A 20971-nucleotide genomic window follows, 5' to 3' on the forward strand; every position below is an offset into this window, starting at 1 on the left:
TATTTCTTATAGAAGACCCGAGAATGAACATTCTGGATTGCAGGACACTGTTTGTAAAATCAGCCTTGAGAGAATGTCTAACTTGTGGGACGCACCCCTTCCTCCCGAACTCAAATAAAAGAAATCCTAATGTAACAGGAAAAAAAAAAAGCACCCCATGATTAGATAATGTGAAGTGCATATAGACTTGCATTTCGGAGGAAATGGAAGTGCGTGGGGGGCAGATAGCATGTGGTGGAGGAGAAAATTATGATTGTGATGTGGTAGCTGTTGGGTTTATCTCAAACAATCCAGTTTTCTGTCATTGGCACCTTCATATTTTAACCTCAGATGCATTTTTGTGCCTTTCAAAACTGCTAAATTATTGGGGAGAAAAAATCAGTAACAAATTTTTTTAATTGACTAGAAATAAATTTTTCTTTGGGGGCTAGTGTAATGATTATTCTTCAACAACATGCATGCATATTTAATTTAATTATATTTTTGTGGGGGTGGTTATTTCAATCTATTTTATTCTCTTGGAAAGAGGCCTCGAGCTCTGACTTTAATTATGCCACTCTTGTTTGCTTAAATTGATTTTGAATATTACTGTGATTATGTTTTGTTATGAATGTGTTTCCTCCTGGTTGAAATTAAGGTGGCACATGAACCTCATGTTCTTCTCAGAGGAACTGCTTCCTCTTTATTTATTTTCCCATCTCAGGAATTTGAAATATAAATGGGTAAATACAAATGTCAACAGGTAATGTAAACAAGAAAATTTCAACATGCCAGAAGTTGTGACCTAAATTAGGGTTGAAAAATTCCCTAATTTGCCAAGAAAATTCATTTGATTTCAAATTCAAAGATCCAAATGATTTCTTAACATTTTTCAGCTTCAGTTTTCTCCTCTGTAAAATGAAGATAAAAATATATCATCTGTTTCTTCCCTGGGAGTATTTTTAGGATTACATGAAATAAATGGGTCATTGCTATACAATGCACTTAGTTATCTTTATCAAAATCAATCAATCAATCAATCAATCAATCAATCAAAGAATCCAGATGAAAGACATGGGGTTTACTCTACCCGTGACCAATTTGGGGCTTTGGTTGCTTTCCCTCATTTCTCTTTAGATCTAGGAAACAGTGTGTAGAATGAGCTGCACTGCCTGGGGTGAATCCCAGGCTTACTGTTTACCAGTTTAATGACTGGGCAAATTATTTAAGAATTTTGTACCTTGGTTGCCCTATCTGTAAAATGGGGATAACTCTATTACTACATTATAAAATTGTCATGAGGATTAAATGAGCTAATTAATATAGTATCAGCAGAAATTAGCCAATATAGACTCAGCACTTAGAATGCTATTTAGGAAGTGTTAGTTACTAATATTATTTTCTCATGCTTCCTTTTTGTCTACCTGCATGCTTCAAACCTGTTATATTACCCTTTGGTTGCCACCTTTCTTCACTCCCCTCAACTGAGACTTTCTTTCTCTCCCCCCCTCCCATTTGGTAGCTTAAAACAACATTTTTTATCTCACATAGTTTCTGAGTGTCAAGAATCTTGGAGCAGTTTAACTGGGTGGTTCTGAATCAGGGTCTCTCATAAGACAAAGTGTTGGCTAGGGAAGCAGTTATCTGAAGACTGGACAGAGGATCTGCTTCCAATGTGAATACTCACAGGGTGGTTGGCAGGGGGGGCCTCAGGTTCTCAAAGCAAGACCTCTCCACTGGGTGGCCTAAGCATCTCAATATATTTCAACTGGCTTTCACCAAATAAAGTGATCCAAGAGACAGTGAGCAAGGCCGAACCCACAGAGCCTTTTACAACCTATCTTTGAAAGTGACATACCATCATTCTTGCTATAATACTTACGGTTGCCCAGATCAACCTTGATACAATGGGTGGGGAGTGGGGACTGACTACACATGGACATGAACAAGATTCTTTGGAGACCATCTTGGAGGTTGGATGCCATACACATTTAATTTGTGTTGCATTTCATTTCCTCAAGACTTTCTGTAACTGTTTTACCATCGTGGTGCTGATGCTTTATCTGTAGAACCAGTACCCATGAAAGCAGAGGTAGAATAGTGTAGCAGAACTTGTAGCCAAAGGTATAGGCTTTGCAGCTAGACAGAACTGGGTTTAGCATTCCCACCCATCATTTACAAGCTCTGTGGACACGAGCAATGACCTAGTCTGTCTAAGTCTCTTCTTAAAATGGTCACAATCTTTATCTTGCAGGGTTGGGAGGATTAACAATATTACAGGGCTCAGAATGTTGGCTGGCATAGGAAGTGTTGACTCTAAGATACCCATGATGATGATTTTTATCATGTGTTAAGTAGCTAATGGTTCTCTGATTCCATATAATCAATTGTTTATCTCATTAAAAATGAGTAAAGGACCTTAAAGAGTAATTGAATTAAGGAGTTTTAGGCCCCATGGTGTGATGGGTTATAAGAGCATTTCAAAAAGCATGTGTGTATGCGAGGGGACATTCCTTAGTTTCTCATAAGTCATGCTTGTAGCTTGCTTCTTCATTCTGAAAAACTGACCCTCTTAAAGGTCACTGAGTTTCAGCCAGGCTAGGGGTGAAAGTACAACTTGGAACTGGGCTATGCTAGACTCACTCTGAATTGCTAATGATGATAGAAATGTTCATCATAGGCTGACCTCTCAGCTCTCATTTTCAGGAGTTTCAGTTTCCTTTTCTTAAAGTCCTGCCGTGTTCTGAGTGCTATGTTAACCATATCACTTAGGTTCTGTCATTTAACCTCCCAATGAGTCTTTTGACATAGATGCTATTATAATACTCATTTTGAAGATGAGGGAACATCAGGATCAGAGACATTAGGAAACATGCTGAAGATGACATAGCTGATTGTGTCACCTGTGTAAACACCCATTGCTGATCGTTTAATTCCTCTGAAATGAAGCAGTAAATTGAAGATTAGAGTATTTGCAGTACTAGGGTCATTTTCCAGAGGCCGAATAATTTCTGAATAGTGTCACTTGCTTTTGGGAGTTTTAAGAATGCTGCTCTTTTAGAACCTAAATGTCTTTGCTCAAGAGGCCACACCTTTTTTTTTTTCTTTCTTTAATTTTGTTTTGAAGTGTCTGAAACAATTTCCACTTTACATAGGTGGTTTCACACACAAGTTGAAAATAACCACGATAGAACCAAGCGACTTGGCATTTTTAAAAATTTTTCTTCTCTTTGCAGAATTCTCAGCATATCTGAAATGCACTATTTTTGTCGGTGTTTAAAACCTTTAAGGCTTTTTTTTTTTTTTTTTTTTTTTTTTTTTTGGAATCAGCACTCCAACCAGCCTTTGGCTATGTGGTCTTTCACAGGTGGTTTGGGACATCTGCCTGGCTCTGGCCCAGCAGAACCACTTCCCAGTCCTGTGTGGTGAATTTCCTCTGTGCTCCTAGGACCTGGACTCTTCTCCCACCCAAAGCCAGACCCTCAGGGGGTAGAGAATGAATGGAAATAAAACACAGCTGGGCCTAGGTTTGAAAAACAATTGCCAAGGATTCAGTCACTCTGTTTTTTACTAGTTGCTAGCCTCTTTAGTTCTTGATTTTCTGATTTATAAAATTGTACCATTTGTGATTCATTTGCTCAGAGCTCAAGTACTCAGCAGAACAGAGACCCTGTTTTGTTTAAACAGCCCCAAATGGAGACTAGCATATTTGAAAGTGCAATCACCGCCCAGCAGGCACATTCAATCTGGGTGAGCTCGTGAATATTCTACACCGGCTCTATCAGAGAGAGGGAGAGTTTTCTTTATCAACGTGGAGTGGTGTTGATTAAAACCTCCTCTCTTCATCAAAGCTGAGAGGAACCTTTTTCCCCCCACTTTCCTTTCCTCATTTACTAGGCCAAATACTATATAATGTCAAAAGGAAACCCTCTGGGACTGAGATTCAGGAATTGATGTTTGAATGGATGCGTAAATATAAAATGGATTGCCTTTGAATAAGCATATTGGTTACCAAACCAGCATCTCACTTCTCAGGTCTTTGCAATTTCTTCTTTCATGAAGTGACTCTTCCAGGGTCAGCCAAGAGCATGCAAAGAAAACATGCTTAGAGACAAAGAAAGGTACCAGACTTTGAAGAGAATTGTTTTGCAGGCCCTCCTTTTCCCTCCCAGTCTCAGTACTGTGCTTATTGGGATTTCTCCTATTCACAGGTGGCTGTGACAGTTTAGCTTTGTGTTTGTGCTGGAGGATTTCTGATTCTGAGTCTTTCCTAAGAGACATTTGCAATTATTGCAACTTGTAGGAAAATAACTGGGGTGACTCCACCTCCCCACCTTTTCAGAAATTTCAGTTGACCTTAGCGTTTCTCATTTCATGCGAGAAGAAGCATGATTTATGGATCCCGCTTGGGTTCAGAATGTAGCTTAAAGGAATACATTACTAACAGGAGTCAAGAGTGCCACATTACCTCTTTTTAGATAGGCAAATCTTAATTGGAAACATAACAAATAGAAGATGGGGAGGAAGAATAGAAGGGAAGACTGTGCTTTCTCAACTGAGAGAAATTTAGCTGGGGGTTTCAAGTTTCATTCTTTGTGATGTGTTCCTCCTCGGTTTCATTGGCACATGGTCACCTTGATGAATCCTGGGATGTGGGAGAAAGCTTTAATTTTTTTTTCCCTTCTCTGCCTATTTGAGAAGAGGTACCTTAGAAGGTAAAAAATGTTTTCTCCCTGACTGAGCTAATTTTGTCCCATCCCATTATCCTCCATTGATTTGCTTTCCCAGGTTTTGAATGAATCTGAGATATATGTTGTTGTTTGGGTCCTTCGTGAATCCTGCATAAACACTAGTTGTTGATGCTTTAATTTCTCTGAAATGGAGCGGTAAATTGAAAAGTAGAACAAAACCAAATATTTGTAGTTCTAGGGTCATTTCCCAGATGACTAGAATTGTTTCTGAGGAAGGTCACATTAGGGGTTTGAAAAGTGCCTCTCCTGTAGAATCTCAATAGCTTTCTCTGCCCAAGAGGCCACACCTTTTCTTTTCTTTTCTTTTTAAAAAATCTTTGTAGCAGCTTTCATTTGACATCGGTGGTATCACACACAAGTTGAAAAGAAGAGCAACAAACTTAAATGACTTGGTCTTTTAAAAAGTTATTTTGCTCTTTACAGAATCCTCAGCATATTTGAAATGCACAGTTCTTGTAAGTATTTAAAAGACTCCAGGCTTTATGGGAGAATCATTTTCATGCCAAATGCTTCTCTCCACCTGAAGTTTAGCTCAATGGCTAAAAGAAAGGGAGCCTGAGAGTTGTAAAGAGACACAAAAGGGAAAATTGATTTGGAAAAGGTTTCTCCTTTTCATATTTTGGGCTTGGTGGGTTGTTAGGTGTGCATGAATGCCTCAGTAGGATGTTGTCTGATTATAGCCTGGCTCCCACAGCTGTGGAATACATTAACACAGTATGACCCCATGTCACTCACTGACAAGGACAACCATGGCACCAAAATCTAACGTGTTTCACAGGGAAAGAGGTGTGGGTATTTTTACTTTACAATGATTTCCATGAACACGAAGGATTCAAATTACTTCTACAAGTCCTGTCTGAGAGGCTAATGGATTTATATGGAGCAGTGCAGTTTTGTCATATCCAGAGCTATTCCCAACCCTGCAGGGAATGATGAAATTTTACTCATTTTTGTACACCTGGAGGCAGGGAATCAACTGCATTGAGTATCTATTAGGTACCAGGCACAGATTCAGGTGCTTTGCAGACATCATCCTAATCCATTCTCACAGTGTAGGGTGGTAGTCTTGTCTCATTCAGTGTCAAATGAGGAAACAGAGGCCAAACCCCATTATTGGGAATACATTGGTAATGCAATACCTTGCATTGAGGTGCATTGGTTAAGAACGAGATCTTTTTTTTTTTTTTTAAATAATGTTGTGGTGCCTTTATTTTTATTTATTTTTCTGTGTTGCTGAGGATCAAACCCAGTGCCTCACATGTGCTAGGCAAGTGCTCTACCACTGAGCCACAACCCCAGCCTAAGAGTGAGATCTTTAAAACTTGGCTGTTTAGATCTGCTATGCCACTCATTGGCTGTTTGACTTGAACAGATAACTGTGTTCATTAGCTTCAGTTTCCTCAAATCATAAAATGGGGATACTAACAGTCATTTATTCAGCCCATAAAGAGAGCATAATCCATGTAATGAGCTATTATTTTATTGTTATTTTTCAGTTAAATGGATCGGTGAATGAATGAGTGTTTTTATTAACTTTCATAAACCATGAACTGTAGGGTTAATTGTGCTCCTGAAAAAGGCTGAGACCAGGAGTTAGCTACTTTCAGTCATTGTTGGTCCTGATGTAACATGTTTCAGACTGAATTTGGAGCTCTTAGTACCCTAGCTTTGGGTCTCTGCTTCTAGTGACCTGAAATGGTTGATTACAAATTGGCCCTGGGGTACTTAATCACTGAGCCACAGCCCCAGCTCTTTTTATTTTTTATTTTGAGTTGCTCAGGGCCTCACTAACTTGCAAAGAGTGAGCCTTGAACTTGTGATCCTCCTGCCTCAGCCTCCCCAGTCACTGGGAATACACCATGCTTGGCCTGTGTTGGGTTGAGTTCAGCCTCTTTGTGTACAGTTGAGCATGTACATACTGATGGATGTTAATCGCTGCTGTTAATATTTAATATCGTGCTAGTTTTTGCAGATGAAATCCGCTCCTCTGTAATGTGAAGAGGGCTTTCTATAAGGTGAAGAAATGGTAGGAAGCCCTATCCTGTGGTGTACGGGACAAATAAAAACAAATAATTTCCAGGAGTTAAATCTTCACTCTCCCTGAGGCTCCAGAGGTGCAGTAGTTTATTTTCATTATGTCTCTTGTAAAGGCATCACCAATATTAACAATGTGAACAAAACAAACTAATGTTTTTGTTTGCTACCATCTGAAAGTTCCTTAGGGCCCATAGACTCATTTACGAAAATTCATGTGCACAAAACTCATTTGCAAAAGCAAATAAAGTATGTGATCACAAATGCTCTTTACCTGAGTGGCCTAGGGGAGTAGCTGAAAAGGCGTGTGTGCCTTTACACTTATTCTCTGCTGCGGTTTAACAGCACGGGCATCCCAGCCTACTCTCAGATGAGCACCTATAAGCCACGTTATGTCAGGCGACTTGAATTCTTTGGATTCTTGTGTCACTTCTATGATTTTTTACGTTGCTGGGCTGCTTTGTGAGTTTCCTTTTGTGAAAAATACCATTAAATCATAGTGTCCTGTGGTCTTGAGAATATCTTTGAAAGTTCATTCATTAGGATCCCAAGCCAGGGAAATAATCTATATTTAGTCAACTTTGGACTTTAATGTCTTTTTGGGTTTGTATATGCTATTTCTTTCTTGGGTGAAATTTTGGCTACAAGTGTGATGGGTGACAATGTTTAGACAGGGCTCAAGAAGCCTAAATTGAGACAATTAGAAGAAAGAAATACTTACAGATAAATAGTACATAAGGATAACTGAAAACTACCAGAAAGTTTATAAAAATCACAAATTTAGAGTGTTTTTCCCATAGCTTAAAATACTTGAGTCAAGAAAGAGGTAGGACAAACACATATCTGTCAGACTTTCTGATTCACAACTGTTATTTTTCTCAGTATTTAAATTTATGGCTTGTTTTAGGCTGACTGATTGACTTACTCATTCAACAGATGTTTATTGAACACCAAAATATGACAGACCCACTCTAGATGGCAGGGATATGAACAAAGCAAATACAAAATCCTGCCTTTGGAAAGTATATATTCTAAGGAGGGGGAAGATTTAGGGGAGTAATATACATATATACATATATTTTTAAAATAATTTTTATTTTTGATTAACATGTATTAATTGTACATATTAATGGGGTTCAGTGTGCAATTTCCACACATGCATTCATCATGTACTGATCAAATCCTGCCATGCTTTTATCCATCCTCCTTCACACACACAACTTCCCAACCTTTGTTAATTACTCTTCTATATTCAGGTTGACTGTAACCGCCATATAAGTACTGTGGTACTTATCTGTGTATCTGGCTCATTTCACTTCATATAATGTCCTCCAGTTTCATTGAGTTTGCTGCAAATGATAGGATTTCATTCTTTCTGGCTGAATACTATTCCATTGTACATATTTGCCACATGTTTGCCTCATATTCTTCATTCATTCATCTGTTGATGGGCATCTAGGCTGATCTCATATCTTAGCTCTTGTGAATAGTGCTGCAATAGACATGGATATGCAGGTATCGTTTTGGCAAAGCAACAAGCTTGTTTTTTCACCTAGATATTGCTGATCATAGTTTATCAAAAAGCTATTCAATGTCCTTTATGGTCTGAATTCTGAAGTATAACTTTATCAAGTGCAGGAGCCTCAGATATTTCTTACTAATTCTTAGAAATCAGTAGGAAAAATGACTTTTATTTTCTGGTTTAACCTTAATGGAATTCATCCACTCCACTCTGAGTATTTCTTTATTTTTTTTTTCCTGGCAATACACTTTTTTTTTTCCAGTTTAAGGGGCATCAGCAGTTTTCTTGTTAAATACTCATTGACTCCTCTGGAGACACCTGGATGCAGATGATTTCACGAAGCATAGTACTGAACACGGGTTCCTTATGGTTATGGTCACTGACTATAAGTGAGAGTCATTTGGTACTGATTGAGATTTCTACACACCAGGTGTCATCTTAGTTGTGAAAAGTGTAATAAGTACTTAGTAACAAGTTATAGTAAAATTTATAAATGATGAATGTTTTCTAAAATTGCACTGGATTATCAAATGCAAGATTATTCTAACAATGATAATAGAATAATGTCAATCTTACTCTTCTGTATTCTTGTATGCTTTCTTGGGTAGGAAGGAAGGGGGATAAATTACAGCTAGCTCCCTGGAAATTATGCAGAAATCAGGGTATGGTTGTTGAGTGCAGCAAACACCTGTCATAAGTCAAGAAGGAACAAAGAGATCGATAGACTTGATGTTCCCATAAACTTTCTCCAATGGCCCTGTCCAAATCCTTAGAGGAGCTACTAATTGCTAATGAGTTGCAAAGTTGGATTTTACATTTCATCTCTTCTCATTTGTTTTCTGTAAGCCCCAGGTGGAAGTGTCAATCAAAAGGAACATGCAAAGGTGGGGAAGGAGAGAAAAGATGAGGCAAAGATGAGAGGGAAAGTTTATTCCAGGAAGATAAATAGCTCTTGAATAAGTGAGGCATCTCCTTCCCTAAGGAACATGTAATGAAATAAAATAGAAAATGAGCTTTTTCCTAACTGTTTTTTATCAGATTCACCCGTTCCCTTAACCAATTCTCTGTTTACCTTCTGCTCTGTTTGGTCCTTGCTACTGAGAAAAATCCAGCTGTTTTCAAAGAACACAGTCAGTGTTGTGTTTCAGCTAGTCTTGCTGTCTTGATGTAAATACTATCAATTGTAGCCTGTCACATCTTCCTCCACTGAACAAGTGAATTGCTTCTCCACACTGGAGTTCCTCCAAAGATAATACAAGCAGACAGACTGCATCTCATACTGGGAACTGTAGCACTAAGGACACCAGGAGGTAGTCGGATGTACCACCACAAAGAAATGTTTTTCAATTCCCCAAATAAAAACAAACAAACAAATACATATATATATATGTATACACACACACACACACACACACACACACACACACACGTAAGAAAAGGTGCTATTAGACCTGTTGGAGGAGAGAATCCAACAAAGAGTTAAATGTAAGTGAAAGAAAGTGGTGTTGTTTATTCATCTGGCTATAGAAAGACCTCCCACAATTTCAGTCTCAGTGGGGCATACAACCCTGGATTTCTGTGTCAAAATGTATTTGTTAAACAACTTTGCTCTAACAAGCTCAGAACTTGCACAGAATAACTCTTTGTGTACTTGCCCCCAATTAGGTGCGTCTGTGCACTTTCTACTCTCTCCTCTCTGCAGGGACGAGGCAGGTTTTTTGGAACCATCTCCAGTGTCTAGGAAGAGTGGGATTTTAAACATACAGTCAGAAAGATGCCCCCTGAAGCCTTCAATGTTTCTATAGAAAGTTCTTAGTCATGTCTGAGTAACATAATCCCCCAGAGGTTTTCCCTATTGTCAAGCCCAAATCCCCGCGGTGACCATTTCAGCCCCTGTCTAGTGCGGTCCTCACTGAACACGGGTTCCTTATCAATGTTTATAAAGCCTTAGTTTGCCTTCTTTGACAAGAGGCAGAATCTACAATGAAGGAAAATGATGGAAGTCACATCTGCTTTTCTCTAGAGAATTAGGAAGCTGTGAATAATAATTTTGGTGGTGGTTGAGAATTCCAGAATTCAGCCAATTCTATATAAATGGAAGGGACTCCCTAGATATCCAATTAAATAATTACATGCAATTAGTCTGTTCAGGAGTATCATCTTGTTGGGATTTATACCAACATAAAATGCTTTTATTTTCCCACTCATAGCTTTCAACTGCATTGTGTTGAATACCATTTTCCTGCTGGGATGCAAGTTCCTTAGCAACATCTAATTTCCTGTCGTTTTCAATTATTAGTATAGTCTCATTTGGGTATTTAAGACCTGGTTCTGTTCATTTGAAAAAGATTAATCTCAAATTTGGAGTGAATATGTGTGTGTGCGTGTGTATGTGGGGTTTTTACTTTGGGAGGGTGGGTGTGCTCGGGTTCTTCTACCTCCTTTCCTTCCCTCTTCGAGGACCCAGTTCCTCTGGTGTTGCAGGGGCTGGCTGGAGGGTGGAGGCCAAGGTCTCTTTGATTGCTGGAATGTCAGAAGTGGGCAGGTCTTAGGTCACACTCACCCTGGTTCAGATTCTTTCTGGGATGTTCTTTGGCCTCCTGGGAACTGAGAGGAACTGAATGGGGTGGGACATCCTTCCAGGCACAATACGTTGGGTCTCCCAGAAATCTCTAGATTTTGCTGGGCATTAGGCTGCACATTCATGTGAACCTCAGATTTCAGAGGACACATGTCATGGGGGTCCCTTTTAATCCCCCATTAGTTGGCTGTACTCCTAGTCTTCTAAACACTCTTCCAGGGACTGTCTGTCCCTCTTCTTTCCTGGATGCAACCTGAAGATAGGCCTGTGGTCCTGCTGCTCAGCAAGGGTCCAGCTGAGAAAGTTGGAAAAACTTCTAGCAGGGATCTACACTCCCTAGAAATGATGTCATGGAGCAGCCTGCCTTCTTGGCTTAGAGAACATGCCCTTCCCATAAAACGCTGCCCTCCTCACAATCCTCACTATCTCTTATTCCCTGTTAGACTGGTGTGCCAAGTCTGGGGATGGGATGGGAACCGTGATACGGGAGGAGTTTGTTGGTGGCAGGGACATTTCTGGTGTCCCCTAGTGGGCCTTGTAAGGAGTTGGCTTCAATTGCTGGGGGCTTTTTCAGGAATGTGGAGTACCTAAGTTTTGTATCGAAGCAAGATTTTAGGATGCTGAGATATGTCTGTTATACATTCATTATAACATATACACACAGAAATGCCAAAGGATGTTCAGGTATATATCCAAGGCCTGAAAAAGTTTGGGACACCCTTCTGGCACCCTGATCAGATGAAATTCATTTATAAAAAAGCCACATTTACCCATAGTGAGTACAAAGAAATATAACACATCTGATTTCCCATGACTATAATCTTTTTTTTCCAAATATTAAATTTCAAAGGATTAAAAAGTATATAGGTGACCCTACATTCCTGTTGTCCCAAACACGTTTATTCTTTTGAGGAACCCAGCGCTACCTTACAGTCTCACTGAGAAGGTTAAAGGAATGAGTACATATAAAGGTGCTTTTTGTGACCTACGAATACATGCTAGTGTCATGATGTCATGTGATGGTAGATAAGATGTTCTAAATACAAATAAACATTCCTTCAAGCCTCATTTTAGTTGAATGTGAAAATGAGTGAGGTATGAAGTAAAATTGTCATTTTATTGGCATCTTGAGCCAGATTGACTAGATTTTCAGCCTGATTCCATGATTTCAGACAAGTTGTTTAATTTCTCTGAGCCTCAGACTTCTCATCTGGGCAATGGGGATAATGATGGTATCTACCTCATGAGTTGTGGGACTAAAACAGGTCATTTAACATAAAAACATTTCACCTTAAAAAACTGCCAGGTACATAGTAAGCTCTGGAATATTACTTCTTATTATATACATGTATGAACTACATAGAAAAATGGGATTTTCTTATTTTTTCTATATTTTAGATGTTTTCAATAGAAACGAAAGGATGAAAGTAGCCCTTATTTTATGATGAAGTTGATTTTTAAAATATTTGTCTTAAAGAGTTGCCTACGGTAGAGGGAGATGAGAAATTTCCCCATGTGACCAGAGGTGACTTAACCTGGGACCAGGTAGCCCTACCCAGTATTGGTTATCGGGCCCTGTAATCAATGGGCAGGTCAGCTACCCAAGAAGGCAGATGAGTAGAAACAGATGAGAATATGTATACAACTATTTGTATTTCCAAGACTGCCTTGCTGAACATTCATTATTAAGTAACAGAGCGTTATGTTCTCTCTTCCTAACCCAATTCCCATGTACTCTTTCTGCACTTTGTTGGTGATGTTTAGCTCCTCACCCTTTGGAATGCTGCGTGTTTGCAGATGGATACTGAAGGGAAAGTTTGACCTAACGATTCTTTTCAATGGCTTCTCGATATTTCATTTACTGTTTCAGCCTCGTTGCTTTCCTACCTTCTGAGTGGCATTCCCCTGATTAGCTTTATTGGCCTACCTGACTCAAATTGATTTAGCTCAATTTTCTGGATGCACAGGCAGACGATTTATATATTTATTTCCTTGCATCTTTTCTATTTTTATCTTTCCATATCAAACTTTCACTCTAAATTCATCACAGATGCTGTTAGTTGGCAATTTTGATCTTCCCGACAAATATTTGCCAGGTTGTAATTTTTTATTTGTTATCAACAGCCAAGTTTAAATAAGGCTAATCTTGTTCTGAAATGGTTTATATAAATGCTAGTGTTGGTATGGAGAGAAAGTAAATGTTAATTTTGAGTTTCTTATTCAGTATGTATTTTTCCCTCATTGCTCCCATGTAATGCCATTACTATCGTTGTTGTTGTTATTTTTTAAAATAAAAACAACTGGGAGACAGTAGGAACCACATTTGGACCTGAACTTTAAACAGAAAATATTCTGACAAGAACACTAAAATAGGTAGAGGGTTGGGGTTGGGAGGACAAGGAGGAATCTCTTTGATAGCTGCTCTTGTTATTGTCTTCTTTCTTATTTACTACCACAGAAGATTATCTGGAATGAGCCCAGCTCCTTAAAGATGTCCTGCAGCTATAGTGACCCTGGGTGGCAGTTTCCTTCTTGCCTGTGCATGGTTCTGTGGTGACCTCCTATTCTAGGCTGGATTAGTAGATTCTGGGGGTAGAAATTCTGGTTGTATATATGGTGATTTAAAAAGAAGACCACTGAACCAACAATTACCTGTGGGCTACTTGTGGGAAGCAGAGCAGGGGATCTGGGTGGGAAGGTGGAAGTATATATATTTCCATGTGTTGTGCATATGTATTTGCTGACTGCAGGGATGGTGTCTGATGAGTGGCCAGGGTGGGCAGTGGGGGCTGTGTAACATGTTATGAGATGTTTTCCCAAACCCTAATTCATTTTCAAAAGAGGTATCTTAATTAGAGGCTAAATTCAGGTTCTAATCCCTCAATCAATAGTCTGTAAAAGTACATGTCTATATTCCCCTCTTCTTGCTGACCCCAGGATACTTTGGGGATCCATGTTCTTTGCTCATGCTGCTGGCTGCTATTAGGATAGCACTTCCTTCTCTCCTTTTCATCTGGAAACCTACAGATCCTACCTAGCCAACATGTCTCAGCTCTAGCTGTGCCTTCCCCAGGAAGTTCTCCCTGACCACTCCAGTCCAGATGACTCTCAGTAGTCCAACCCAGTCATCAGTATAGAACTATTTGGGGGCCAAGTAAAAAAGGTGCTATTAGAACATAACTATGTCCATTTGTTTACCTATTATCAATGGCTGCTTTGAGATACAGTGGCAGGATTGTGACAGAGAGCACATGACTCACAAGCCTAAAATATTTACTTTTTGATTCTTTACAGGAAAAATTTGCTGACCCCTGTCCTAAACTGGGAGGGCTTAACGTGTGTACCTTTCAGCATGACCTGCAATAAATGCTCCATATTTTGTGATTTGCTAGGCTCTCACTTTTAAATTCAGCATAGTCTTTTAGTATTTGCCAGACATTTTGGGCACTGAACAAATAATCTCAAAATTACAATTGGAAATTGGAGTGAGTCTGGGCAGGGGACAAAGAGAACCCACAAGGCAATTTTATTTTCAAGAGACAATATTTATTATTGTTGTCTTGTGATTGCAGAAAAGACATTGAGAGCACAGCTTTGTACCTAAACCAGTTCCTTCCAACCCAGAACCCTTATCTGTTACCAACCTCAGTTTAAGAACATAACTTTGATCAAATTTCTATGGATGCTTATACAGGATATATAATGATGTAACATAATTTGAAAAGTTAACTGGAAGTCCAAATACACACACACACACACATACACACACACACACTTAGAGGATTAGCATTTATTTTAAAAAATAATACCTGATGAAAACCTTTTGGACATTCAGGTGTTCTACTTTATGAGAATGTGACTTTCATTAAGATCAGAATACACTTAACTCAGTGGTTCAAAGCTATAGTCACTTGTTTTCTTCTTTCCTGTCTAGTGGTCAACCCATTCCCAGGGTGGAATACACAGAAGAAGAAACTAAAACTTGGGGTATTGTATTCCGGGAGCTCTCCAAACTCTATCCCACTCATGCTTGCCAGGAGTATTTGAAAAACTTTCCTTTGCTGACTAAATACTGTGGCTACAGGGAGGACAATGTGCCTCAGCTTGAAGATGTCTCTGTGTTTCTGAAAGGTAAGGCTTTCTATAGATTATCTGGTCTTGGCCAATATCCTTATTCGCCTCTCAAACATAGCACGAATAGCAGCAATGGTCTTTATACAAAAAAAGAAAAGTAATGATTTAAAGAAAAGCATTGAACCAATATTTACCTGTGGGCCACCTGTGGGAAGCAGATCAGAGACTCTGGGCAGGGAGATGGACTCTGCCATTTATATAGTGTGGAGCTTGCTGAAGTCCCACTCTCTTTGATTGGCCATTACATGTGGTAAACCACAAAGAATATTTGCAAGTACAGTTTTTTTTTTTTTCTGATCCAGGAACTACTATGTGTGGCTATTTGGGTATGGAATAACAACAAAGGTGACTTTTTATTTGCTTTGTTAAAAACCATGTACAAACTGGGTGTGGTGGTGCTGAGGCAGGAGGATCATGAGTTGAAAGCCAGCCTCAGCAATACTGAGGCGCTAAGCAACTCAGTGAGATCCTGTCTCTAAATAAAATACAAAATAAGGCTGGGTGTGACTCAGTGGTTGAGTGCCCCTGAGCTTAATCCCCAGTATCCCACCCCTCAAAAAAGAAAGAAAGAAATAAAGAAAGAAAGAAACCATGTACTGGAGCTGGAATGGTGGCACACACCTGTAATTCCAGCTGCTTGGGAGGCTGAGGCAGGGAGATCATAAATTCAAAGCCTGCCTCAGCAACTTATCAAGGTCCTAAGCAGTTTAGTGAAACCCTGTCTCAAAATAAAAGATAAAAAGGGCTGGGGATGTGGCTCAGTGGTTAAGTGCCCCTGGGTTCAAGCCTTTGTACAAAAAAGAAAAAAAAAGTCATCCATACTTTTTGGATAAAGAAATATCATAGATAATGGTGAATTCGCCTGGGACAGATCAGTCAGTCAGTGCATCAACCAATCAATACTTTAAAGTATAAATTATGGGCTGGGGATGTGGCTCAAGCGGTAGCGCGCTCGCCTGGCATGCGTGCGGCCCGGGTTCGATCCTCAGCACCACATACAAACAAAGATGTTGTGTCCGCCAAATACTAAAAGAAATAAACATTAAAATTCTCTCTCTCTCTCTCTCTCTCTCTCTCTCTCTCTCTCTCTCTCCCTCCCTCCCTCCCTCCCTCTCTCTCTCTCTTTAAAAAGAATAAAGTATAAATTATATGTCAGGGACTGTCCTTGTTGGTGGTGGTACAGTGGTGAACAAGATGAACCACAGGGAAATGTCACTTTACATTCTGCATGGTCCCTCCTCACTGACCCTGCTGGGACAACAGCTCTAGGGCTCTTGTGAGGGATGAGGAGGAGGCAAGATTTCACGGTGGTTTCACCATGAGACTCCCTCTGCTCTTTGTGGTTAAATCCTTTTGCCCTCTGCTCTTTTTCTTCTTTTTCAAGGCCAATTGTTGGAAAAGTAAAAGTTGCTATTCCACTTCCTTTCCTGACACTTGCTTCCTTGCCTGTCTACCCTGTTTCTGTCAGCAGTATTTTATTCTCTAGACTCACCAAGCTTGCCTGCAAGGATTCCTCTGAACCTGCCCATCCCCACCTCCTCCCATACTTAACCAGTCTTTGTATTAGTATCCTATTGCCACTGTAACAAATTACCACAAAGTTTGTGACTTAAAGCAGCACAAATTATTATCTTACAGTTCTGGAGATCAGGAGTCTAAACTCAAGGCATTGGCAGGGTTGCATTCCTTCTGAAGGCTTCTGTTCTCTGCCTTTGCCAGCTCCCAAAGTCTACCTGAGCTACTTGGCTTGTGTCCTTTTCTCAAATTACTCTGAACTCTTGCTTCCGTTGTCACATCTCCTTCTCTGACTATGACCCTACTACTTTCCTCTTAGGAGGACCCTTGTGATTATAATAGCTCATCCAGATAATCCAGGATAATCTCCCCATCCCATGAACCTTAATTTAATCACATCTGCAAAATCCCTTTTGCCAAGGCAGGTAGCATGTTCACAGATTCAGGGACTCAAGACACGGGCATCTTTGAAGGGCTATTATTCAATCTCCAACTATTGCTGCTTCTAGCTTTGTGACACATTATAAATCTGTCCTTCTCCGTCCCTCATTCTACTGTCACTATCCAAATTGAGGTGCCCATCATTTTACAACCTTCATGCCTATGGAATTTTCTTCCCCTTTCTCTCCTTCCCAGTGCTTCCACATAAATATTGTTTTCTAAAACATTACTTTCTCCCTGTCAGCTCTGCTCAGAAACTATCAGTGATTCCCTGTTGTTTTTATTGGCAAACTTTTTTGTAAAGGGCTAGATAGTCATTATTTTAGTTTTTATGGGCCGAGAGGGAATATCAAGGATATTTTTTTGGGTACTTACATAACCATTTTAATGTGTTCATTTAAAAAATGTACAAAACAGGCAGCAAACGATGTGGCCAGAGTCTGAACTGGCCAAGTTTGTCTCCTCGGTGGCTGCCTTGTACAGGCTGTGGCCTCTCCCTGTGGGCTCTCCATACTTTAGCTTCCTGGAAAAGTCTTTCCTTGACCAAAAAACATCATCTCTTCTCCACCTATTCAAATTCTACCTTCAGGACTCAGAGCAAGTCCTGCCTCCTTTGTGAATCCTGATCATCACAGCCACCATGGTCTCTCCCCCTGATTCCAGTCAATATCATCTGTGTATCAGGAAAAAGCTTTGCAAGCTTTTATAGCTGGTACACTGATCCTCCAATGTGTGAACATTATCTACTATACAGTATTTGTTTCTGAAGAAAAGAAATTGAGAACCACTGATCAGTATCACTTAATTAGCACCTAATTACATAATGCCTTCTGTTGTTGTTTAACTAGATTATATTGTCCCTAATGGCCCTATGGTCATGTTCCTTTGTTTCCTACAGAGTTATGTATATACTGTATTTACCATGGGCTCCAGTGTTCTTTCTCAATACAGTAAAAGTGGTAATTAGAATGCCATCTCATAGTTTTTGCTATTTCTGACTCCCAAATTAATATTTTCATGAGAGGCTCTTTTCAATTGACTCACTTTAAAAAATTGTTTGAAAAGAAAACTTCTAAAACAATGATATCTACAAATTTAACATTCTTGATATATATTTGCATATTTTCCCCTAATTTACATAAAAATGAAATGTGTCGGGGTTGGGGTTTGGCTCAGTGGTAGAGCGCTTGCCTAGCATGTGTGAGGCACTGGGTTCAATTCTCAGCACCACATTAAATAAATAAACAAACAAATAATAAAAAAGAATGTGTAATTACTGAAATAAAAAATATTCTTCTGTGTACCACTACTCATGTGCCACATGTGGGATATACTGACTTGATTGATGTAATATAGAAAAAGAAGAAAATATGCTTATCTTTTTTATATACCATGGGGAACAACCTGAAGTAAAAACTTTTGTAATGAACACAATGCTGCTAGAGTTATGATTTTGAGGAGGCCTGAGAAGTGTGTTATTTTCATGTAGGTGCCAGAAATTTCAGATGAATTTGTTTCACATACTTTGCTCTTACTTTTTAAGACCATTTCTAACCACTCTGAGGTATTCTCTTAATAAGTTGAAGTTTTTGGAATTGGAGCCTTTCAGTATGGCAGAGGGTATAAGAATTTTTCTCCTGGACATTATGCCAAGTGAAATAAGCCAGATACATAAAGACCAATACTACTTGGTCCCACTTATATCTGGAATCTAACAAAGTTGTCTACATAGAATCAGACAAATGTGGTTACAGGGGAGGGGAGGGAGGTACAGGAGATGGGGAGATGTTGGTCAAAGGGTCCAAAGTTGTAGTCATCTAGGATAAATGTCCAGAGATCTTGCTTACATTATGGTGACTGACTAGTAGTTATGTATACTCTAATGGAGATTTGCTAAAAGAGTAGATTTAATGTTCTTTTAATATACACACATTCACACACAGGTAAGTATAAGAAGACAGGATATGTTATCTTTGAAGGGATAAAAGAAGTAGACAATAAGTAAAAAGAAGACATAAAAGAGGGACAGGGAAAAAGATTTTAATTAAAAAATTCTGTGTACTTTTCCAGGGCTGTCACTCCCCACGTGAGTTTTTTCTTCTAGACCTGTTACTTCCAAATTACTGGAAAATCTGTCAATCTACCTGTGCATTGTTAATTAATACTCTTTGACCTAATCTATATAATCCAATATATAGATTAGGCAAAGAGAGATACAATATATTGAGAAATCTATAATTTAGGGGACTTTTTGATGCTATCTATTGATCAGATAATAAAGACTATGTCAGCTTAAGGATGCAGAGATTGAACAAGACCACCAAAATCTGTCTTGAAATCACTGGACTGATATCATTCCTACAAATCTTTCCATACTTCCCCATCCCAAGTTTCCTTTAAAAGAAGAACTGGGGCTCCAGAGGGCATCTCTTACTCTTGAGGTAGCCTGCCTTTCCCCTTGAAAGAGCATTTCTTGCTTTATCCCCAAAGGCATCTCTTGAGGTGGTTGTCATTCTCCCTGATTACGTATTCGCTTTCCTACATAGAGCTCAGTGTATGCCCCTGACTGGTATGTGCTGAAATTCTTTCCTGTCACATATCAAGAACCCCACTAGTCCTGAGTTGAGTTCTCTGTTCTCTCCAAGAATTCCTCAGGCCCTTCTTAGGAGACACCTCCTCTCCAGTGACAGCTTGACCGTGACAATCATTTCCCTTTGTGTATATCTGTCAAAACATGTCTTATGCTTTAAATATATATGTTTCTATTAAATATATATGTATATGACTAAATATGTATGTAATATTTAACTATTCTTGTGAGAAGAGGACAATATAAAGCTGCCATTTCTATATCTATATCTATCTATCTATTTATTTATAAAATGTGTTTTAGAAAAAAGTAGAAAGTTGTAAGATTTCTGGGCCTTCATTAGAGAGTAGCACTAGGTAGGTCACCCTGAACCTGAGAACACTGATGAAACTGAATGACATAGGGTAATTTTACAGATTTTATTGTGCTCTTATTTTATTTCTCTTACCATAAATATAGCATGTAGAGCTCCAGAGTACCTCTTTAAATCCTAGTAATTAATATAGTATCACATAAAACATCAATACAGGATGAAGGAGTGAGAGGTATCCACATAGGAAGCTGCAGTGTGAACTGATCCCTAGATGCTAGTGAAGGGTGCCTTGCTGTATGCCTTGGAACACAAGCAAAGGGAAGAGGGTATCCCCAGGGGAGGCTTTTAGAAAGATACAAGGAAATGTTTGATAATAATCACTTGAGATTTTAATCTTTTCCTGTGTCTTTGGGATTTCTTTTCCTAATTTGACTTCTGAATTGAAATCCCTTTATATGTATGTGTATATACACACACATTTTTTTTTTAACTTCAGTTTTTTACCTTTCCCTCTTAAGGAATGTCTTATTCCTGTGGGAACCATAATTTGTGAGAGAATTTTAGTCACTAGAAACCCCAAATGTGATAGTTGTTAACAGGATATGTCATTCAGTAGTCAAAAGTTTAGAATCTTGATTACTTTGTTTCTAGAACATCCTTATAAATAATAGGAACCCCTGTATGGGCCCTCAGGCCATGTCAAGTTAATACTTAGTTGGCTCTCCTCTTGTCTCTTTAGAGAGGTCTGGCTTCACGGTGAGGCCGGTGGCTGGCTACCTGAGCCCGAGAGACTTTCTGGCAGGACTGGCCTACAGGGTGTTCCACTGTACTCAGTACGTCCGACATGGCTCAGACCCGCTCTACACCCCTGAACCGTGAGTACCATTTCAAAGCCAGGCTGGATGGAGACCACCACACTGTGGAGTGGTCAATGCTCACTTGACTTGAAAGTAACTTAGGCTGTCTTTTACCTCCAGGGTAGTTTCATCTTTCTAGGCAGGTGAGTCATAGCACATACCCAAATAAGAAAGGGCTCATTGAAGGAGCAGACTTCTCAGCTCTAGGTCCCTGATACTCTTGCTCTAGCTCATCTCTCTAACTTGAGCCCATT

The 20971-nt window shown here is 39.3% G+C and overlaps 1 protein-coding gene across 1 annotated transcript in view; it reads left to right on the forward strand.

Moving 5' to 3' along the window:
• TPH2 (tryptophan hydroxylase 2) overlaps nt 1-20971 on the forward strand; it is a 92241-nt gene that overhangs the window by 15056 nt on the left and 56214 nt on the right. Inside the window, exons 6-7 of the mRNA XM_081309586.1 lie at nt 14802-14998; nt 20600-20735. Coding sequence (XP_081165712.1) covers nt 14802-14998; nt 20600-20735 — 333 coding nt within the window. The remainder of the gene's footprint in view (nt 1-14801; nt 14999-20599; nt 20736-20971) is intronic.

Source organism: Spermophilus citellus, assembly GCF_964194105.1.
Source record: "Spermophilus citellus genome assembly, chromosome: 10".
In the NCBI taxonomy this organism is placed as follows: Eukaryota; Metazoa; Chordata; class Mammalia; order Rodentia; family Sciuridae; genus Spermophilus; species Spermophilus citellus.